The sequence below is a fragment of the Xiphias gladius genome, chromosome 8 (assembly GCF_016859285.1).
Source record: "Xiphias gladius isolate SHS-SW01 ecotype Sanya breed wild chromosome 8, ASM1685928v1, whole genome shotgun sequence".
In the NCBI taxonomy this organism is placed as follows: Eukaryota; Metazoa; Chordata; class Actinopteri; order Istiophoriformes; family Xiphiidae; genus Xiphias; species Xiphias gladius.
Window position 1 is genome coordinate 27,515,113 of NC_053407.1, and position 24,230 is coordinate 27,539,342.

At 46.4% G+C, this 24,230-nt stretch overlaps 1 protein-coding gene across 1 annotated transcript in view; it reads left to right on the forward strand.

Annotated features, from left to right (window-relative positions):
* Positions 1 to 5,574: 5,574 nt before the first annotated feature.
* The window catches only part of met (MET proto-oncogene, receptor tyrosine kinase), a 69,139-nt gene continuing 50,483 nt past the window's right edge, over positions 5,575 to 24,230 (forward strand). The window contains exons 1-2 of the mRNA XM_040132949.1: positions 5,575 to 5,840; positions 7,405 to 8,605. Coding sequence (XP_039988883.1) covers positions 7,406 to 8,605 — 1,200 coding nt within the window. The 5' untranslated portion in view covers positions 5,575 to 5,840; position 7,405. The remainder of the gene's footprint in view (positions 5,841 to 7,404; positions 8,606 to 24,230) is intronic.

Here is a 24,230-nt window from a genome sequence, read left to right on the forward strand (position 1 = left end):
ATTGTCCTGCGCAGAACTTCTTTTCCCCCCGGTCTCCTACGTTTTCTTTGGCCACGCGCACTCGCAAAATGGAAAAACCCGCCGTCCAGCATTTGCAGGGGAGCGACCCGCATCGTTTTTTGGCCTCGGACTCCCCTCAGCTGCTGCGGCGGTGCATACTGAAAATGACGAAGCGCGCTATGTCAAGGAGGGAAGTCTGGCACGGATCCATCCCCTCCGGCTCGGTGTCCACCAGCACCAGCCCTTTACAGATGTTCACCCCCCCCGGCACACCTGGTCCTCCTCCTGTCAGTGCACTCTTTGAGATGACACGTCTCTTTGACCGCGTCTGTGTTCGGGGTTTAAGACAACACAGCTTTCAGCGGTAAATTTTAAAGGCTGAGCCTGTGACACCTCGGCTTGTGGATCCGGCCTCGGCCGTTTGTTGCTCTTTGCATCCCCCGTCAGCTGAGCACTGGTGACCTCGGAGGCTGCGGTGATGAATTTTGCTTCTCTGCAAGTGGCGCTGTTTGCTTTTTTTTTTTTCTTTTTTTTCCTCCGCGGTTCGTGTTCTCCCTCCGCGCGTGCCGAAACAGATCGGCCCCAAAACGCGAAACTTTATTTGGACGTTTTGAGAATTTCAGGGAAGAGACCTGTCAGGACGCGGATACGAGCAGAAACCACCGCTGTGTTACCGGAGAGCAAAACCTCCTTTTCCTAATGCAGATGTCACATCGATTGTCGCCACATCTGTCCCCTCAGAGCTGATATACATGTCGTTGACACGCGTGTCGCCAATAACCGCGTCGTCCGAGCAGACGCGGCCGCCATTGCGTCACGCAAACCCCCTCCTCTGCGCGTGCGTTCAGAGTTGACCCGTGTGTCTTTTCCGTCTTTCCGCGGACCCGGGAACGAAGACACGCGGGGAGTACGACGGATTGCAGCAGCAGCAGCAGCAGCAGCCATTACCTCCGTCCCGTCCGGCTCGTTAAACATCTGCACGGCTGCAGATCGGCGTCATGAGGATGAAAATGCGGTTGGATCTCAAACTGAACGAAGCTTTTTATCCCCCCCCGCAACAAAACCGTCAAATAAACACTGACACTCGCGGCAGATTGCTGCCTGCATTAAAAATAGGAAGAAAGAAATACGATTGCCCCCCCATATGAACAGTATAGGGGGGGGTGCATGCAGCAGAAAGATCAGATGTCGTGCTGTGATTTCCCCGGCACTTGACTATGGTTTATTTTAGTCAAAGCTTCAACGTATAAACAACCCGGACCTCGAAGGCCCCCCCCCGAACTGTTCAACAAGATGAGGCCGAGGCGGCACGGAAAGGGAGCGATCCGGCGTCCCGAAAGCCGCAAGGACTTTAAAATAAAAGGGAAAAAAGAAAGAATGTATTTTATTAAAAGTGCTTTGGTTACATGACAGGAAAACAGCACGTCAAACGGGAAGAGGAAGGGGGGGGGGTCAAAGAGCAGAGACTTCTCGTCTGTGAATCTGCAGCTAAATGGTTCCGCCTACTCAGGACGTAGATGTTCCTCACGACGGAAGTTCAGATCCGGGTCGAGGTTGTCGGCTCTGCACACCGTTTGTCCCGCGGACCCCCCTCACTCTCTGCGACTGGGAGCAGAAGTCAACCGGCCTCTGCCCGAGCAGCGCCGCCCGCGCTCTCGTGTCACTCGCGGTCACTTTGAAACGCACGTGCACTACACGTGGTTCTAGCCGTCTGACCCCACTGAGACCGAACCGCGTTAAATTAAAAAAAAGGCCCCTTTTCCCCCTCTTCTCACCGCGGGGACGCGGTTGAACCACGTGTGCTGGGTTTCGAGAGAGGCCGCGCGTGCGCCGACGCAATCCCCTCCTTAATTATATTTACAACGTCCACTGATGGACCTCGGCGGGGCCTCATATGAGCTGCGTCCGCGACCGGACAGATCGGCAGATACCGACGCAGCGGCATCTTATTGCCAGTCCTCCCGTGCGCCCGCCGGGGAGTAACCATTTCCCGCGATGCGCGAGATTGCGATCTTTTGGTTTCCCCTTTCATTAGGAGCGTCTGTATCTGACACGCGGGTAATGGAAGATGCGCCGATCTCACCCCAGACACGGGAGCGTGGGGTCTGGCAGGTGACGAGACGTGCGTCAGTGAGCAAGACATGCGTCTGGAAAACGTCGTCGCTGTCGAAAAGTAACGAAGCACAAAAACTCTCATTTTCAGCAAAACAAAAATCAGCTTATTTCGAGATTTCTCAACAGAAAAGCGCCGTTTGCTTAACGCGGGGCCTTTTTCTCGAAACTCACATCCATTCCCCAAAGCTCCCGAAGCGATGGAGACTGCGCCGGGAGCAAAAAACTCTGACTCTGGGATTCAGAATAAAGTGTGTGTACACCTATAGGAGCGACAGATGTTTACAGCAGAGTGTGTTTTCTGATACTGAGAAAATGCATTTGGGAAACCGCAGACGTTCACCAGCCTGACGAAGGCCCCAATTCACACAATCATTTGGGGAATAAACATAGTTTATTGGTTAGGAGTTGTGTGACCTGTGATTTCATCAGTTTGATTTAATTGTCATATTTTCACATTTTCCCCCCTCAACGTTTTTTTTTTCTTTTTCTCAATCTTACCCGCGCTGTACAACCAAGGGACCGATTTAACATTTGTGAGGAGCCTTTGTCAGCGGACGCTGAAGTGCCCCCTCGCTGAGACTTAGCACGGCAACAGGGAGGCAGCATCAGCTGTGGGCTGAAGGAGCTGTGGGGGGCGAAGAGTCCATCGGCAGAACGAGGCAGGCCGGGGCCTGCGGTGGGCCAAGAGCGTCAGTCGGAGTTCACTGTCCCGGCGGGCGGTTGACCGGGGTTTGTACTGACCCTGCGGACGACAAACGAGCTCTTTTTGGACCAGGTTCGGGTGCATAGAGAAAAGCTGATAGAAACAGTAAAATCGAGACTGAGCGCAGCCCTGGCCTGCCCCCCCGCCCTCGTCTGTGAGATTGCTCTCCCCACTTTCCCTTCGATAGCTTGGACGTTAACCCGACGTGAGGCTCCCTTCGCGTCTCCAGGGACCAACCATGCCCGTTCCCCCGGAGTCCCAGCAGGTGGCGCCGTTACAAGTCAGATGCATGCTGTCGGAGTAGATTTTAAAGGGTCAGCTCGATCGATTTTTTTTTTAAACGTACACCCGAGTCTCCCCCCTTCGTGCTTTGACCTCGGCTACCGTGCAGCCTGGAGCAGATGAAGAGGAAGCCTTAACAGAAAATAGACAGTGTGTTGTCGTCGTCCCGCAGCTGCCGCGGCCCCCAGATGCAGATCATTCCTGCAGCTCGAGTCACTCGTTGGGGTGTCAACGTTGTGCGCGCCGGCAGTGTGATGTTTACCGGCGCTCCGACCTTCTTCCTCCTTCTACTTCTTCTCCTTCCTCTTCTCCTGCCGCTCGCTGCCAAGAAACGGGCCCAGGCCAAAAGCGCAGTTTACCACCAGAGGAGCCACACGGACACACCCCTCGGGTACACAGCCAGACGCACACAGACACACGCCCTGCGTCAGACACACCCCTTGGCAACTGTGTCAGAAATGCCCCGAGGTCAGGCTAAACACACTTCCTCTACCCACCAGTGACTACAGAGAGTGAAGGGGTGTGTTGTGAAACTTGTGGCTCGTTAGTATCCAAGTTCCACACAATGAGCTTTTATGACAGTACTTTTTTTTTTTTCTGCAAGAACACCCTTCTAATTGCTTTTTAAATCTGGGGCATTTGGCCCATGACAGGGTCACTTCATAAAGTGATCCGGTGCAGATGAAGGAGATTTGTGAGGCTGTGAGGCAGCTTGTGAGGGTGAAACCCTTTGACATTTGATTGTAATTATGCTTAAAGTTTTGTGAGCACACAGGAATAGTTGGACATCTTGGGAAACTCACTAAAGGACATGTAACGTGTTCATTAGTGGGCTTTAGAGGGGTTTCGTTGGCCAGTCTAGCTCTTTTCCAGTCTTTATGCCGTCGAACTGTTCCTTCAACGATCTTCTCTGAGCTCCGAGAAGATGGATTTTCTCCGTCTCTCTCTGGTTTCCCTACCAACTGCTTTCCCTTTAAATTCAACTGCCGTGTTCTTTATCCCTCATCTCCTGCACTTTGAAATTTAATTTAGCCGTTCATTTATTTTGTTACTCGGTTCAAATCCCTCTGCAGCGGTCCACCCAGGTGAGGCAGAGGCTGACGATGCGCCCAGGGACAGTTTAAGAGGGCTCTCTGGTGCGGAGCGTCTTCCTCCGGGAGCTCGGGGAGGCGCGAGTAGAAGTGCGGGGTGAATCTGTAGGGGTCCCCTGTCCCCGTGTGGAGTCACAGATGGTCAGTCTCAGCTCTGACGGGGTGACTGTAGCAGATGAGCTTTATAGCTTTGGAGGTAGAGGAGGAGAGAGGAAGGCAGCACTTTGTAATGACGCTTCACCCCCCTGAAGCACCTACTACATCCATACACAGAGTGAAGTGTGTAGTGTTAGGATGAAGATGTCACACATGGCTTCAGATCACTCGTCTACCTACTTGAGAACACTTGTCCCAAGTCTGTCTGTCTGTCTGTCTGCCTGCCTGCCTGCCTGCCTGCCTGCCTGTCTGTCTGTCTGCCTGTCTGCCTGTCTGTCTGTCTGTCAGAAAGCGGGTGCAAACAGACGGTGTGCCTCCTCTCAGCCACCCTTTGCCCATTAATTCCACATCCAGACTCTGTTATCAGGGTTTCCAGTCTTCATTCCAACTGCCCTCCTTTCAGGAAGTGGGACAAAGGAATTTTTTTGTGCTGCCCGCTGTGATTCATGTCTGAGGCAAACACACACACACACACACACACACACACACAGTTGGTTTAGCCTTTATAACTTAGATCATTATTTACGGCTGAGTGAGCCGTTTTAACATGACAGCCAGTATTCTGACTCACCGGGGTGCTGGAGGAGAGTCAGGTGGAGGCCGGAGAGGAGAGAACTTGCCTCTGCATTCGGCCGGTTTCACCTCGTCTTTGTTTTTCCTTTTTTTTTTTTTTTTGATGCTGAACTTCCGCCGGGGTCACATTAGGAAAATAAAGTCTGCTGTAAAATAAGTCTGATTTTAAAATCCTCTCATCCTGGGAAAATAATGTAGGATGAATCTCTCCAAACCAAGTTTCCCCAATTTCTGTGTTAGGTAACAAGGTATTTACTCTGATATCTACTCTCTGAGTAGGTATCAGACTTTTAAAAAGGAGATATAAAGTAATTTGAGTTGTATGAGGTCATAACACATATGGTAATGCATAAATACGCACATAAAATAAATACAAAAACAAACAAATACGTAAAAGCGCCAATCAGAAGTGCTTCTCTGATAACGCAACCGATTTATTCGTAATTGGTGTTTTTGTGCAACGCGACAGCCACCGAGTGGAGCCGGTTGTGTAGCGTTTGCTGCGCTTCGGTTTCCCGTCCCACCTGAACTCCGCAGACCCAGGAGCCTCGGCAGCACCTGGACGCGTCACGGAGCTTGCGGGAGAAGGAGGCGGAGCTCCGCGCGCCGCCGCAGGAACTGAGAAGAGAGAGCGTGCCTCCGAGTCCGCTGGATGCGGTCAGTCAGTCGGCGCCGAGCCCCGCAGATCTCAGCCGGAGTGCAACGAACTACAGTTTAACGACCGGAAAACAGGCAAAGTCGGTTTTGGGTTGTGCTGGGTTTTTTTTTTTGCCTTCTTGTTTTTCCCAGAATTAAGGAGCGAAGAGAAAAATTCCGAACGATCGGTTCGGACTTGATGTGAAAGAAGGTCCCGCTTTTGCAGAGACCAGTGGAATATGATTTGAACCAAGGGGACTGGCTACACTGTTGCTCGCTAACAGGTGAGTTTGTCAACGCAGATTTGTTCGTTTCCATTCAGCAGGTCCCTCGAACTGTTATTTCCATGCGTAAAAAACGCGGAGATGTTGCCCGATTCCCGAAACCCCTTATCCCCTCTCCACCTCCTCCTCGGGTTCTCGTATCACAGCGTGTCTTGAAGTGTTTTTACTGGCTCCTAACACCATTTTTATCAGCTTCCCATTTGTGTTTTCTGAGACCTTTCGCCATGAGTCACTTTCCTCTCAAATTGGAAACATTTTCACTGTTCCCCGCCGCCTTTTGTCCTTTGAGCAAAAAAAACAGCCCTGCCGTAAATATAATGTGTTTGGTGCAGGTGCGCAGTGATGTGCCCTCTATTACTCATAGTTTTAGACGAAAACAAGTCGATTCTCATCCCACCATCCCCTTAATGAAAGCAAAGTGCCTCTAATACTGTGGAACATTCTCTAACATTTCCTTAAGGTGTGTTTGTAATTTACCCTTCTTTTTATCTTTTACTTTCTCTGACACTGTCGCCTCCAACTCTTGTGCCATGTCTCTGCCACTTATTAGTGACATTGTCTGCTCTGAACTTGCGGCGGAGTTCGCCAAGAGGCACCTGTTAGTTCTGCCTGTCTTTAAAACCTTCCTCCTGACACACTGTGGTAGTATGACAGACGGAGCTCCCCCCCCCAAAAAAAAGAAGGCAAATGAGCCGCTAACAGTGAATCTTCGTAAATCAGTCAAAAATATGTGCCCTGGGAATCACGGTGAGTCATGACTATGAAGACAGACTCTACCGTACTGGATGTTATTACCTTGTTTTCGGTTTATAATTTACATCTGGGGATTTTTTTTTTTAAACCACATCCAAATAGAACATGCAAATACACATTTTGCAATTGCTTTGGTGTCGATCTCCTCCTTTCCCTCTCCCTCGCTCCACTAAAAGCATCTCCCAGTGGATTACCATTTAGCTGCTGGGGTTATTTATCATTTTGCAGGACGGCCCCCCCCCCCCCTTGCCCTTCTCCCCTCCCAGCCCTTTTGTTTTAATTGAGTTTATCTCTGCTCCCTTGGGCTTACGCTGTCTAAACTTAGGCCCATGGTTGTGTCGCCCTGCAGAGCGGGCTGCTCTCCGGGTGACTCACTGCTTTGCCTTGCGCTGTGGTCACTTGGGAACGGAGCTGAGCGCCACAGAAGTGCTCACCCAAGTCTCACTGCCGGATTTTCTGGGGTCAGTGGAATTCAGCAGTAGAAGCATTGATGACTCGGAGGCAGATATTAAAGCTTTGTGACACCATAAAGCCTCCAGTCATTTCAGTATGACCGATTTCACTCCTCGTGGTGAAGTGAGTAAACCCTGGTTTTACACCCAGACACAGGAGTCTAAAAAGGGATTTCGATGCCCCTCTTGTTTCTTTTCAGTAGTCCCTATTCAGCACGTTGATGCACTTTTTTCCACACAGTCACACTCCCGACAATTGGGGCCACCCATTCAGTGATATCTGTGATTAATGTTTTGAGGTCTTAGTGTTCAAGGGATGTTTACCAACCCATCTCTCATGTCTCTTATTTTTGGAACAGGATGCATCTCGGTTCGCTTCATGCCGTCATGCTGCTGTGGGCCCTGTGCTCCAGTACGCAGGAACAGTGTGATAAATCATCAGACATCAACAAACTCAACCTCTCGGTCACCTACGAGCTCCCGACATTCACTGCGGACTTCCCCATCCAGAACATGGTGACCCTGGATGGGATCATCTATGTCGGGGCCGTGAACCGAATCTACGCCCTGGCCCCAAACCTCACGAAGCTCTCGGAGTACCACACGGGGCCACTGCTTGCCAATGAGACATGCGGCCAGAGGCTGACAAGGACGGGGGGCAACGGCAGGGTGGACAACCACAACATTGCCTTGGTGGTGGAGAACATTTACGACAAGGGGCTGTACAGCTGCGGCTCAGCAGACAATGGTGTTTGCCGCCGTCACGTCCTGGATGATGACATTAGCCCGAAAACTGTAGACGAACAGGTCTACTGCTTCGCCGACAAGGTGGGGCAAGGCAAGGGTCAACCCAGCGACTCGGATGTTGTGGTCAGCCCCTCGGGCTCTCAGGTGCTCAATGTGGAGAGCAACGTCATCAAGTTTTTTGTCGGGAACTCTGAGATCCCCGGCTTAGAAAACGTATCGGGCAGTGCAGCGCATCCCCACACCATTTCTCTGCGGAAGATGAAGACGAGCCAAAACGGCTTCACTTTCTTCTCCAACCACTCGTACATGGACCTGATTCCATCTCTCCGTGGAAACTACTACCTGCGCTACATCTACTCGTTCCACAGTGGACCTTTCACCTACTTCCTCACCGTGCAGCGGGTCAGCAGGGACTCTCAGGCCTACCACACCCGCATCGTTCGCATGTGCTCCTCAGACCTGGTGATCCGCCGCTATGTGGAGATGCCCCTCGAATGCATCAGCACTGATAAGAGGCGGCGACGTTCCACGGAAGATGTGAAGGTGTTCAACATCCTGCAGGCGGCACACGTCACCAAGGTGGGCAACGATGTTGAACTGCAGAAGCAGCTGAAGGTGGAAGAGGGCGATGATGTGCTGTTCGCTGCCTTCGCGCGGGGAAAGCGGAATTCTCCAGAGCCGACCGCAAACTCGGCCGTCTGCATCATGTCACTGAAGCACATCAACAAGATGTTCAAGATGTACATGCAGAGGTGCAACACAGTAGACCCGTATCACTTCACTGGATCAGACAAGAAGTCCTGCTACAATGTGGTAAGAGCTGGGCGGGGGCTGGGGGGACTGAGCAGGCGCAGCCATTGTAGAACAACCACTTTGCATTTGTATTTTGAATGGAAATGCAAATGTTGGTTTTTGCTCAAAAAAGCACAATGAATTTTTAAACCCACAACTTTATTCAAAGAAGATGGAAAGAAGACATTTCTCCTTCAACTGACTTCTTTTCTGCTCAGATGTTTCTAGATTTTCAGCAAAAACAACCAAGTTTGTTTTAAAAACATTGGTTACATTGGTTTAAACTCTTTCCTTGCAAACAGTTCCTAGCATGGTCTGAAATTAATGAGCCCAAATCATATCGATTACACTTGAGACTGAGTTTACTAGCAACCTCTACAATGGCTACTGCTGTATCCAGATGTAATTTATGGCACTTTTTATGACTCCACAAAGACATTAATTTCTTTTTGATGAGTCTAGTCATGAGCGTACAGCCTGCACAACCTTGATCGGTGCAAAAATGTACTCACTTACGGTGCTTTTGACGTGGTCTGAATTGCTGTCAAGACGACATCACAGTCTGCAGATCAACAACCAAGTTTGAGCATCATCATCGTCGTGCAGTTTGTTGATGTCTTTTAAACACGTGTAATAATCAGTCATCTGCTGTAGATGCATGGCTTGGTTTTTATCCTTTAGACTTACAGGCCTTGGCTGTTTATCTGCTGCAGGCACGAGGTGTTTGTGGCTAGAGAGTCTGTCTCGGTGACAGGGTGGTCTCGGGTTCAGGCAGTCGGTGTGTCTACTGTGTCCCTGTCCAAGTGTCCTTGAGCAAGACACTGGCGCATGACCCGCTCCTGACTTGCTCCCCTGACCTCTGACCCCTCTAGTTAGGATCGTACATGCACGACTGCCTTTCAGGAGCATGTGAGTTTACCACGATGATGGAATTGTTCCAAAAATCTTTAAATGTCTGTTTTATATCCCCTTTTATGGATTAATTACTGGCGTTATACAGTGCAGTGTTCACGATAAAATCACTTAATAGACTCTCATGGCACATTTTCACTGTTTTGGCTCTGTATGCAAGCACATTGGAGTTTTAATGAAACAGTGACTTTGAGGTGAAAGTGCTGACTCTCAACTTTTATTTAAGGTGGTTTACATCCAATATTGGCAAACTCACAGCCTTTTTTTATACTTAGTCTTCGTCAATTTTAGCACAAAATGTCAGAAAACAAGAAGGCAACCGAAAATATTTCTATATTATAACCAAGTCGGTTACCTGACCTTAGTCCAACTGATCCCGTGTGTCACCCGCTGAAGAGAAGACTGAGGCCAAGATGCCTGGAAACAAGCAGAAAGTGAAGGTGGATGTAGTGTGGGCCTGGCAGAACGTCACAAAGGAAGGTACCTAGGGATGTCTGTGTTTGAGACCTCATTTTTGACACCAGGTATTAAACATGGGTACTTTATTTTACTTTATTTTGATTTGTCCTGTACATTTTGTCCCCCTAAGACTGAGGGTTTGCGTATAAATGTTGCTGCTATTCCTTCGCCGTCATCTGACGTGGATGTAAACACCGTCAAATTATAGTCGAAAATCAGCACTTTAACCTTGTAGTGATCACTCCAATTTGAATGCATTGTACTGACGTAGCAGTCCCCCTTCCCCATGCTGCTGTGAGCCAGTCGTTACCTTGCCGGTACTCACTCCCCTCCAATCCATCAACATTGACCCAATCAATCGGCCGAATCGCCTCATCAATAGTGACATGAAGTTAAGTGCCGACCACCCTGCCAAAGGGTCTGTCAATATGTGCTCTAGTGCTTCCCTCTCTGTGACTTCCTCTTTACTTAACCTAAACATCAGTCACTCCTGTATATCACCAGTCAGGCAGTGGATTACCTTTGTATCCAAGACATATTATATGCTGACTTGGTTGCCAAAGGGCAAGCACGTACAGGAGTAACGCTAGAGTCGTGTGCAAACAGCCAACACACTCCCGAGGAAGACTTCTGTCAAAACATTGAGTGTGTGTGTGTGTGTGTGTGTCGCTATGCAGGCTGTTTTTCTGTATTGTGAAGTAGTTAAAACATCGCTGCATGCGCTTCCACAGTAAGGAACATTTGTTGCATTTATTAGGCGCGTGGCTGCAAACCGCAACCATGCACCATAATACTGTGGGTAGGAAGCATCTGAGGTTGGTTGTGCCAGTGGTTTAGCATGTTTTGTTCTGCAGACTTGCAGACTTGATGTTCACTATAAAGGATTAAAGATATTCAGATGAATCCTCTTGTAAACTAAATGAATTACTTTTACATTTGGTTTTTATTCCCATTTTTTATATCTTTGAGGCCTAACGAACATGTTGAATACACTGACTTTCACATAGAACATTTGCAAAGCCAATTTTTGGAATATTTTGAAACTTACATTGTTTATTTCCATGTTCATGTTGGCTAGTTGTCTTCCTCTTCCTTGCCTTTTTCCGGTGCATGACCTAATTTCCTGGGATTTTACCTCCACTAAATGTCCATAAGTGGAACAGCATCAACCTTAAGCACCACTAGGGCTACGGATATAAAATAAACGGGGATCTGCCCAACTCCTTAAATCAAGCCGCACTTAAACTGCATTACCGCGAAACGATAATGTACCTTTAACAAAATCAATGCAGACTTGATGTTCACAATGATGGATTACACAACATAAGCAAGATTCAAGTGCTAATTGATTTTCATACTGTACGGAAATCAATAGAAACCAGTGGCTGCACAAAGACAATAAAAACCTAAAACTGTATGGAATGCATTCCAAATTGGTCTCCAAAAGTGTAAAGCATAAATGTTTTCCAGTTAAGGAGCTGTAACTTGCAAACACACGGTTCGGTTCTTTAGGCTCAGTATGAAGTGATTTTTAAAGGCACGTGCTGCAGTGGAGAGATCATGCAGACACGTAGAGTGACGTGCTCCTAAAACATATTCAAACCAGCTTTGCAAATATATGAAAATACATGGTGGGTGGGTGTCTGGGTACACGGGCGCGTCCCTGACAGCTATCGGCATTGGAGATCCGCGGGGGAAAGTGAGGAATGCTGGGAGCTGGGGGGCTCAGGGGAAGCGCATATCTGACTCTCAGCGAGCCGTGATGAATGGCTCGGGGATAACAGGGCATCAGCAGCTGGGCGGAAGATGATCCCCCCCCCCCCGACCCGCTGTGGCAGCCTGCCACGCTGGCGAGGCTCCTCCTCCGCTCCCCACGACCCCCACCTGTCGCCAGCACCTGTGGGAAAGTGGAAGTGGCATGAGTAACACCAAAGAGCCCTTTTTGAAGGGTTGATGTTGGGCTGGGCGATAATTTGGTATGGTCTTCTATCGACTTTCTGTTGCGTCAGATCTTGATTGGATCACAACAGGGCGTCATTTTGCGAAACCTCTGTGGTCTGAATCGGCGCTCGGTGCTTTTCGAGGAGAAACCTTTCTGGCCTCCACGCATTTCAACGCAAACAGGTGACACATTTTTCGTCAAAAAGTACGAGGTGGAACAAACCACGGAGCCTCTGGCTTCCCGGGGTCTTCGGGGGAAAGATGTGAAACCCTTTCTCTGATGTAATGCCTAACGGTCAACAAATTTTGCGGTGTTTTGGAATGTGCAACTGTCAGAAGCAGTGGCCTCCTGTAAACTGATAACTCACCGAGCCTGTTGAGCTACTGTGCACAGGATCAAAGCTAAAATCATCCTGCTACAAATCAACCACCTCTTGACAGCGATGGCATGAAAACTGTTGTTTTGCTCACTCTTGAGAGTGTACTATCCCATTATTGGACATTCTTTCCTGTTGACTCACTTGATTACTGGGTCAACATGAGGTATGTTGTCAGTTTTAGCTGGAGGTACAGGAGCGTTTCTGTGCTGTATAATTATCACAGGAATCTCTCTGTTTCTAACTCAGCGTAGTACTCTGCGTTCGTTTTGATATATCTGCGAACGACATGATTTGAAAAATCTTTTCTGAAGCTGTGCTGAGTTCATTCTCAAACACATATGCGCTCAAAACCAGCACATTGACTTTTGTTTCCCCCTCTGAACGCGTCAGCAGAGCACAATGGCACAAAGGTCAGCTGTTTCAAAATATTTCCAATTCCGTCCGTCCATCTCCGAACACGCAGACGCAGCAGGTCAAGTACTGAATCACTGTAGCCAAAAGAGCTTTTATCTCAACTGGGAAGTTGAGATAAAAGTGCAACTGGGAAGCCTTTTTCCAATTTCAGTTCAAATGGGAGGCTGTTTTCCACTTTCTCCTTGATTGCTGACAGTCTTACGTGTATCCTTTTTGTCCTCAGCTTCCAGCTTGAAAAACAAGCTGTAAGGAAGAACAGACCACTGAACAACCGCCCATCTGAAGCTCGTGCTGTGAGCGTTGAAAGATCTAATCATAGCACTGCTTAATAGATTTATGACATGTATTCAGAAGCATATGGAAGGTAGACTTTCTATTATCACGAGGTTTGGGAGAGATAAGGGCATCCATAAATTCATAAAAGTTCAAAATGTTCAGAGGAGGTGTACTTAAGCAAGCAGGAGCTTATTTTTGTCATTTGCCCCACTGAACCGTGTATTTCTGGTGGAAAACTCCCAATAGGGATCTGGACGAGGTTGAAAGCCCCGTGTAAGAGTGTGTTTGAAGTTTTTAAGAGGTGGTTGTCAGCTCAGACGTGCCTCTTAAATCCAGTTTAGGCAGCAAGATATGATAAATGTTGTAATGATGAGTGCCTCTCTTTTCAGCTGTCTACGTGATGGTTCAAATCTGCCGTTCTTATTTGTTCCATGGGGCCGTTTCTGTCTTCAGGCTGCTCTCAGTTCCATGAAGAGCATGGAACTAAAGAAAAAAAATGACCGTTCTTCATTTCGAGACGCTCGGCATAACTGCTGCTTACTGTGGTGTAATTTTGTATGGATCTGTATTTATAGAGCCAGAAGCATTTTAAGCAATGAGATCAGTCACCACGGTCGTACTGTCGTACGTTAATGGTACCTCTCAAAAAGTCCTCAGTCCGCTCAGTCGTTGATTTGAGCAGATATCAGATGGCCAAACTGGTAATCAGTCCATTCATTTATTTACAGGGGTAATCCACTAATCTTGTTGCACACACTAAATACATTAAAAGTCTCCGGGTGCTTGAGGAGCCGGTCTCGTACTTTTGCTCTCATCGTTTTTAAGCATGTATGCTAAAACTTAACCTGTATTGAGAAAAGATTTAATGCGATTAACAGATGTTTTCTGTGTTTCGGTAGCTCTCCACCACTCAGAGGAATTCGCAGTTGTTAAAAACACTCTCTAAACCATTCATCCGACCCCCAGAATGTTCTGTTGCTTGACCGTAAAAAAAAAGAAAAAAAGAAAATGGCCATGCTAGGCCATTTTCCTGGGTAATGTAGTGTGCAAAGTCGTGGCAGGGATTTGGCGCATCCCCAACACGCCTGGCATCTACTCCCCTAAGTCTATAGAGGGAGCAGGGACATTTGAGACTGAAAATAAAGAACGGCCACATTCGAGGTCAAAATTATCATTGGGTTACCATTGATTCGAGAAAACCCACCAAATGCTGATTGCTTTTAAATTGAATCTTCGGTCTGATTGATTATAGTGGGTGTAATACAATTCCAGCCTGGAGACGCTTTTGACCGACAGTCATTTTAATTAGCTCGCCTGTTTTTAATGAACAGGCATTAAACGCTGGCTTGAAAAAAATGCAGAACAAGCAGCCACAGACGCCCGCCGATCCGGTGTTACCCTGCTGAGGAATTCCTAATAAGTGATGGTGAGATAGACGGGATCCAGTTATGTGACTCCCAAGGTGCTGTAGAGCCGCCTCTGCCAGTTTAGTTGTTTGATAGCCTGGAAAGATGAGGTCACATTTTATTTGCACCTAAGAAATTTGCATACAGTAAGTAAAGAAAGGAGGGGAAGCAATTCGTCGCAGTTTCCGTCTCTTGCAGGTCCCTTCCAGGACAATCAAAACTCCATACGACACGATGCACAGCACGTCTGTGGTTGTATCAAGAAATTTGTAACAGCCACAGCTGGTTCATCGTGGAATTAACCAAATACCGTCAGCCTACCTGTAAATCTATTCATCCTCGTTGCTCTCTCTGAGTTTTTCCTTTTTTTTTTTCCCATTAAAAGGATTTTTGTAGAGTTTTTCCTTATTCAAACTGAGGATCTCAGGATAGAGAGTGTAGTTTGTACAGACCTCGGAGTTAAATTCTGGGTCGCTTACATAAAATCGTTTTGAAAGGCCAAGAAAAAGTGCCAGGTTGTTGACTGAAGACTTAATTGTTAGATTCCCGCCAGACGTCTGTCACAAAAGTAAGGACTTAAGACGTCATTGCTGTGAAACCTGACTTACTTCAGACTGGACTCTTGGCACGTCATCTGTTATAACACTATTAACAGTTTGCCGTGCCCTTTTTAATGGTCTGCAGCCAGGTGCCCACAAGACGTGCATCCTGACTTGCAATTTGATTCGACTTGTCTCTCCTGAAAAGACTCGAAACTTTACCTGGACCTGCTCTTAACGGCCCAAAAGAAGAACAAAAAACACGAAAAAATCCAAATTATAAAGTTATCACATCAAGAAAATACCTCAAGGGGAACAAAATGTCTTTTGTTCAGTCTCAGTCCGTCTGCTTCTAATCTGTATTTCACTGTGAGTTTTAACGTGAAACTGTCGTATGAAATGTACCATTTAGTTTCTATGCGTGCATCAGTTGCCTTGCAGCTACCGTAAAACACTGTTAACTGCATGTGCTTTAAAATCAATCAATCAACAGGAAAAAGTGCCCGTGATGTTTTGTGCATCTGCACACTGCGAGAGTTTCGGACGATTAGACCCGCGGTAGTCTGACAATAGATGAACCTAATACTCTCAGTCTCTTAGCGGTGCTGCTGATTCAGTGGGTTCTGCTGTGGATGTCACGGTTTTGAGCCCCACATGCCCGAGCCTGCTCATGCCATCACTTAGCTGGTATTTGATCGCTTGAACTCTCCCTCTGCAGGAACCAGATGTACAGAACAGTGGGCGTTGCTTGGGCTGGTGCATGTAACATCATTTCCATCAGCTAGAAGTCATTTTCTACAGTTACCTCTTTTTTTCTTTTTAGATGCTGCAAGGCATATATAACACCCCAGAGAGGAGAAGTCTTGGATGAATAATGAGAAGTAATTTTTATGCCGCCACTTTGTAGCTTTTTGCATAATGTTTTGTTCCTGTGACCCTCTTATCTGGTTCTGGAAATCTGCATCATTTATCTTTTTATATTAGGTCCGACTAGACGAGGCATTTGGAACTTGCGCGATGAAATGCGGTATATAAACATTTACATAAAAACACTTACCACTATTGGCAGCCACAAAGTGGAAAACGAGTGTGTTCTTAACGAGCGATGGTGGATTTAGCTCTCAAACTGACAGACGGGCATTAGTCACCGCGTTTACCGAGTAGACAGAAGTAGCGGTAGTAGAGTTCACACAATGGAAAAACACAAGTAAAATTTTAAGTAATTAAAGTGCATAACGTAGCGAAAGTAAAAGTGTTTGGAGGATCAGAAATAAAACCCCTAAGATTTTTACAAAATTTGATTGATTAGATTTTTCAAACACATTTCAAACACTTAACAAATATGAATCTTGATATGAAGAAGTCTGTTTTCGAGTGGTATACTAAGAGTCTCTGATTTCCTGACTTGCTGCATTTTATTTTCATATCTGATCACAACAGATAAGAAATAATTATCTGTCAGATGTCATGCCTGTGTCGTGCCACACAAGAAGAAGCTAATCCCTGCTAAAGGCGGATGAGCATAAGCATAACATTGAAAATTAGCAAAGCGGCATCGCTGCCCTTTACAGGTTTTTTGGGGTTTTTTTTTTTTTTTTTTTTTTTGTTTTTTACCACAGATGTCACAGATTGTGTAACACACGCCCAAGCCTGTCCATGCCATTGCTAAGCCGGGTGAAGAACCCAGCGGCGCTCCCGGCAGGCGGGTGGGTTCTCAGCAGTGTACGGGAATGAACAAAAGAATGATAATACTGTGTTCTTGTCCTGTCCTGTCCCTCTCATTTTATTCCTCGGTTTTGATAAAGAGAGACTGTGTGTGTTTGTAAAGGGCACGAGATTAGATCTGCTGCGTTTTGGTGACCCGCATCTTACACATATCTTCACACTAGCATATGCACACACGCATCTTACATATCTTCACACTAGCATATGCACACACCGGTATATACACAAGGAGATTTAGACAAATTGTTGATGGATCAAGCTGTGTTATGGAGCTTTTTTTTTTTTGTCAGATAATCTGACCACTGTAACGTTAAATCTGCAAAAACAGCAAAATGAATGCAGTTGCTTTGGATATTTGCAAATATTCTAGAGTTTGAAACAGTTGGTCAATTAATCGAATAGTCCATCAACTGAATGTTAATCAGCACCTACTTTGATGATCAGTTAATCAAGAATGTCAAAATGTCACTGGTTCCGGCTTCTCAGATGTGAATATTTTCAGTTTTTTTTCTTTCATGATATTAAACTACATATTAAATGCGTTAAACTGCCGAATATGTCAACTTGGGCTTTGGCAAATTGTGATCTGGCAAATTATGGACTGACTGGACTAATCCATGATGAAAATATGGTTGGTTGCATCCCTAAAGTCTTAATTTCCGTGTTAAGCACAGGATTTCCCTGGAGAGATTTAGTGTCAGAATAAAATAAATAAATGTTATAATAAAAACCGATCGTCTCATTGCAACCGTCAGACACATCAGCGAGTGTAAATCGATTTTCAGGCTGACGCAAGCCGATGTTCGCATATTATAACGGCATGGAAAACAGTCTTGTGTGCCCTGGCCCAGCGCACTCCGCCTGCCCATGTGGCGATGTGTTTTCGGTGAGGGCTGCCAGCCGCGGGCCCTCCAACCCTTCCAACCTCAGGTTGGCCGTTGCGTCACCAGCCGTGTCCAGGCAGGTCCCTCTGCCTGAGGGGAGGGTTGGTTAGCAACCAAATCCGCCTGCATAGTACATTAAGAAAAAACAAAAAAACAAAAAAACCCCCGCAAAAACACGGACTGTATCTCATGTCATTGTATCGTAAGGCCTGCCCGTGAAACAGCCTCCCTGTGAAGCTGATCCAAACATGTAACCACCAGCTTGATTTGTGCCACAGTCAGTCATTAAGATCACTTTACAGACTAACAGAAGATAAAAACCATCATGCAAAGATCGCGGCGGCACTATTTCAACATGGCCAGTCCACCCATCAATGGGAGCCTCTTCGTGTCTGCAGGTATTTGCTGGCGGTTTTCTACATTATTTTACATTCGCTCAATGTCCGTGTTTAGTTTTGAATCTGCAGAGTTAATCATTAAACCCAGGAGTCTGGTTTCTTGTTTTGCTGGAAAGATGGTGTGTGTAAATCCTTTTGCATGCAGGCTTTTGTATGCACATCTTATCTTCGTTCCCTAGATAAAGAGTAGAGTAGTGCATATGCAAACCGTCAGTGCCTGCAAGCTGTCTTCCAATAAGCAGGGTGGGAAATTACCGAGAGCCAACATCAGCAAAATACTGTTAAATTTAGGACATGGCTGATAAGATGTTTAGTGCTAACTAACACTTTGTCAGGCAAACACCCATCATTTGTTGTTTTTATCCTCTCTTCTTTTCTCGTTAGTCATATCTTTGGGGTTTGCTGTGACGGTGAGACAAGAACAGCAATTAAACAATGTCAAGTAGGCATTGATTTTCCCTTTGTTCACTATTTTTATGACCATTCACAGAGTAATTGATTCATCTTTTATGGAAACAAAATCATCTGTTGCAACTCCACCGAAAACCTTTAAAACATATCTGGTGAATTTTGAAATCTATCCCGCGTTGTTGTCGGTTGATGGATAAAAGACTCTGTTTCCAGCCAATTACACAAAGTGCCTCGGTGATCATTGTGGTCGAGTCATGTCATCTTTCTTGCTTTCTTCCTCGCAAATGAGATACTTTCCTTAAATACCATCCTGCCGACAGACTTTTCTCTGATTGGATTTCCTAAATGCTTTCCTTACCAGCACGGAGGCACTTGCCAGCAGTGCCAGAAGCCATTCGTGATACACTTGTTTAGTGTCAAATATGGAGGAGCTTTGCTCCGCTGAGCTTATGAGTCAAGGCCCCCAGGCTATTTCCTAATCAGCAGCGTGCCTCCTACTCTTCTATTTCACCACATGGTGATATCCTGCTCTCTACTGAAATGAGGCGTGTGGATGCTTATCTGTCATCCCCCACGCTCTAAATGAAGGACCAAAAGCAATCTCCTTTTTCTTCATGCTGCTGTCCCGAGGAGCGGCCTCACCTCGACCCCGGATCGCTCTCATTTCCTTGGCTCGGGACCCTGAAGTTGTGTCATAGGGTCTGAGTCCGGCCCATTGAAACGCTCGTAATCACAAAGTTCACTAGAGCAGCAAATGATCCCAGCAGGCCTGTGTCCACAGACGCCAGGAAGGCAGAAATGAAAGCTCACCTCAGCTTCATACTTCTCAAGCTTTAGTGAGTACATAAAAAAGGCAACATGCGACGTGTTTATTTACGTCGTCTGGTCGATCGGGGGCCAGTTCTACAAAGCAAGTCCAGCATACCCAGGATATCTCCTCGTTACCTGGCTTCACCGAGCCAAACGTGGGCCGTCCTGGATAACCGGAATCACAGAGCTGGTCATCAAACTGGCTCCGTCGACTCTGGGTTTTCCTGTGCGGCTCTGAGCGCGTCCACGTGAAAGAGGTGAACCTGTCGATTTTACAAGCAACATCGTCGGATCCATGAATAAAGCACTCAGTATGATCTGGGAGGAAACGGTGATACCTGCAGGGTAAATTCGGTTATAGAGACATCCAAAAGTCATAATAAACAAGGTGAAATGTGAACAATATGATCCCATAACTAGAATAGAAAAAAATACACTGGAAATAATTTCCAATTATTAAAGTCAGGCAAAGTATATACTCAAAGTAAGTACAGAAGTTATTATGAAGTTTCCTGAGTGAGTATTTTTGCTCTTTTGTCTGATGATGAACAAACTATTATGAATACGTGATGCGGTTTTTAAAAAAAAGTAATGTCACGACCGCTTCTGCTGCCAGGGCGGAGAGGAGAAGAAAAGGAGTTCATGTCTGATGCGGTCAATCTGATCGGCATGTTCTTTAGCAATCATGGGAAACATTTAACGGCGCGTGGATAACTTTTCGAATAAAAGACACCAGATTCTCCCCGTGTTGTTCTGAGGAGTCATAATAGTTATTATGTGGTTATTTAGTGGGAGAAACTCTCCCTCCCTTTGCTAGAAGCTCTGTTTTAAAACCAGATTGGCCACATGGAAAACCTCAAACAGCAAAACAGTTGGACTGATCTATAAAAATATCTATTGCTCTTTATTGTTTGTCGCTTTATCGTAAACGCTCTGAATGAATGAATCTGGTATTTGGGTCGTTGACAGGTTTTGATCTCCGGAGCAGGTTAGCCGCGCAGCGTAAGTTACCATGGCGATGTAACCCGCTAAGAAGTGTACCGCCGTCACAACCCCGAAAAATCCAGGGTTAAACCTCAAATCCTGCTTCGTAGTACGGGCCTCTGGCCTGTACCATAAAGACACAGGGACTGGGAACATCTGCCCAGTCCATCCTGTAGATGCATGTGAACCTAACTGTAATTTACAGCTGAGGAAAATTGCAACATGAGAAACGAGGCACTGGCCGGATCATCAGGAGCAGTTTCTTTTCTCAACAACACTTTGGCCTGTGGACAGGATGAGCAGGGGATCGAACCACCGGCCCTGCAACCTATGTATAGAAAACGTCGCCTCCATCGACAGCCATACGTGTAGTCAAAGACCCTGCGTCCTTAAAGGGGAGACGTTTTGAGATGCTCTGCCTTCACACCAGTAGAATAGAGGTGAATTGAATTTTAGGGTTCGAAGTACATACATACGTTTTAAAAAAATCAACAGAAGCATGTCTTTCCAGAAACAGCGTCTTTTTTTAAAAAGAATTCTCATTACATATAAGTTTTTTGGTAGACAGCATTTTATTATTAGATATACCTCTAAATACGTGTTGCTATTACATTTTCCACAATAAGCGGCATTTTTCAGTGCAGCCTGCACCACAGATACAATTCCCTTCTTCTACATTATACTGGCTTTGAGGCAGAAATCTCAGAGACTGATACCTTTTTAAAACGTGGAGAAATAAAACCAAAAGCCTTTGCACACTGGCAAAGGTAAGGGAGAACATTTTTAGATACAACGAGTGAGAAGGTTTTTCTGGCATTTGGGCAGATTAACCCTTTAAGTCTCTTTTGATCTGGACAGTCTGCTAAATTCCCTTCAGAGTCGGAGACCTCTATCAACAATTTCAACAGGCTTCCTGATCGCACAGATAGCCGATGAAGTATCCCACATTTCTAACCAAATGAAAGTGGACACCGTGTCATTCCAATCGAAGGCCTCATCTCAGATGAGGACTAATCCCCTCGGTCCCATTCAACCGGTAATCCCCTCACAGTGCAAGCCCAGGATTGTTCCTGCGTGTGTACTCAAGTAATTGAGGCGAATACAGAAGAAACCCTCCTCCCCATCTCTCTGTCCACACACTGGCATGGCTTTTATCACCCTGTCCCGTTCCCAAACAATGCACCGCAAACAGAGAAGGTATCCGGTCGATCCCTGGGACAGCGCAGATATTGTCTGCGGGCTTTGATCTTATCCTCCCGCCGTGATCCTCGCTTGAATCACACTGCATGAGGAAGGCGAGCTCACACCTGAGAGGGCTGAGTAGCCTTTCTCGGAACTGAATGGTGTGTTTTCCGGTTAAAAGCCTGATTTTCGTCAGCAGCTGGACTTTGCCAGGAGTGTTTGTAGTGTTTTGGTTTAAGCAATGATGAGAGAGTCTCAAAAATATCTGGAAAAGTAATTCCCCCAAAAAGCTGTTGGCTGTTAATAGTTTTATGGGAATACAGAATTATTCATTATTTTTTTGTCAGGTTTGCAAATATGACTAAATTGCTGTTTTTGTATTGTTGTGGGGAAAATATCATTACCGGTTTGCTTTCAAGTTAAGAAACTATTGGGTCTCTATTGTGTCTCACACCCAACAGCCCGCATATTTTGTTAAACTTAAACATGGAAGCCAGCCCTCAGCGTTAAGTTAGTATACTGAGATCCTCCCGTCCTGAGTGTTTTTAAAAACTCTGGCTTCAGGCCTGGTGGCTCAGTAAGTGAACGCAAGCAGATGCAGCAAAGTTATTCAGAACCCGATCCCTGACCATCTTTGATGTATGTGTGTGAGTGTGCAGGGGGGGTTGAGCAACACTGCGAAGCCAGATGCCAACTTCCAGGAGATTCAAAAGTGTTTAAAAAGAAGCACAGAAGATGCATTGTTGCGCTCGTGGTCAGCTCTCTGAGGACAGAGGCTATGCTGATTTGTCTGTAATTTGCTCCTCCATGCAGTTCAGAGACTGAAGTGCACAAATGGCGGCCACCTGCAAGCTGTCACGGCATGCAGTGAAATATTTTATGGCGACTTCATGGAGATCTCGCTCTATAAAACCCATGTTTTTTTGAAGTTTTTTTGGATGAGGTTTCGGTTGTTTGTGTAGGGATTTTGTGATTATTTTCAGCTCCGTCGGTTTTCATGGAAAGCTGCTGGACTATTACATTTGCTTTTCTCTGTCACTTGGTGACAGGGGACGCGCTCAGTATGAAAGGACACGCAGCTGAGCAATAAAAAGTACGTGCGCTGTGAAGAAACTTTTTTTTTTTTTTTTTCCAGGCTGCCACATTTCAGATTTCTCTCGCACGGTCGCCGACACCCCGCAGTCGTATTTGTTTGGTTTTCCTCATCTGGCTCCGATCTGAGCTTTGCTGGGAGTGTGAGCACATTGTTTCTGCCAGCGCAAAGCCTTCCAGTGAACTCATCCCATCCAGGACGGGGCCGATGTGAGGAGGCCCGCGCGTTCAGACCTCATGTTGACTCTCAGTTGATAAGCCGCCCTGCTGCCGGAGCACAGGCCGGTGCTGTTTACAACCTGAGGTTATCTGACTGCTCCTCAACGGCTGCCGTTGGGCTCCAGCTCTCCAGCTGCTGTTTCCCTGTCTTACCTCGTGTAAGAGCAGTCTCCCTGCAGTTCAGTCTGTCTCCGAGATAGAAAATTACCTCTCAGGTCTGGGGAAAAAAAGGAGAAGCAGAAGGAGCCACTTATAGTCATGAATGTTCTATGCTTTAAATGGTTATGAGAAGGCCTGTGGAGCTGTTTTTGGCGATTTCCACTCGCACTGAAATCTTCACTGTGGAGGTTCTGCCAAGTGTCTACATCGGTGGATGGATTTGATTATTCCAGACTGCTAGGAAGCAGGAATTCTGGAAAGAAAGGAAAAAGAGATTTGGCTGAATAACTTTGAAAAATGTCAGCTTATTTCTTTTTAGAACTCGTGCACATGTCCCCGCTTCGAATCGAATGGAGTCCTTCTTGGCATAGAGGGCCAGGTAATTTGACATATTCAGTGAAGCTGTTGGAGCTGAGCGTGGCGTTACAGCTGTACTTTTGAACCCCCCCCCCCCTCGGCTGTAGTAATCAATGGTAGAGGGTAACACTAATTCTGATTAAAATCGTGCGAGTAGATGATTGGTACTAACTCTGAAGCAGCCTCAATCCTAACCCCCCCCCCCACGTTCGTGGGCTTCTATGATTAAGATCACATGTAGGAATGGCAGCTGCTTTAGTAAATACAAATGATCGCTCTGCTGAGCTGTCAGTCTGGTGATCGATCAGACCTCAGAAAGACATTAATGCTCTAAAATATTGTCCCAGGTGAGTAATGTGCAGGCTGGAAAAGCGGAGCATGATGTGGTGCCCATTTGCACCCTGAAAATTACTGCCATTACTCATTTAGCTACAGAAAGCATTGGGACAGGGTGTTTGGGGTTGTTCACATCTATATTCATCCACATTATCCTTGTAGCCCTTTTTGCCCCTGGGGACTATATATATAAAAAGCACTGCGATGCCTCCAATGCCATTAATCTGATGTGAATGTCCTCAATTCAAAGGTTTGGGTTCACACAAATGACCAAAAACAGACACAATCACGTACCTACAGTGGTATCTAGCCACGCAGAAAGTTTTGGTTTTATTTGTGCAGGTTTTGAGGGATCCACCACTGAGATTTTTTGCCTCCACCAGAGGTAAATGTGGATTTTTGTGACATTTCCTGGAAGAAGAAAAAAAAAAAAAAATCAGCAGCAGTCTGTACTGCATTACTGTCTTTGGAGCAGCTCTCATTCAGGAAATTTTCTTTACAAAATCATCTCACAGTGAGGACACGGTGATTCTTCAGAGTAACAAGGACAAGTTTCTGGTCTCAAAGGCTGTCAGTGTCAAAAAACAAAACTGCCCTCATCTCCAGGGTATTAGGGTGAAGGCAGAAATCTCAGACGCCGAGATCTCGAAACCTGGACGAATTAGACCAGAACTATCTGCACGGTTAGATACCACTATCATAAGAGATCACAAGCTTTTGTGGGTGTACTGACTCCCTAAAGCTGAAAGCCGGCACTTAAGC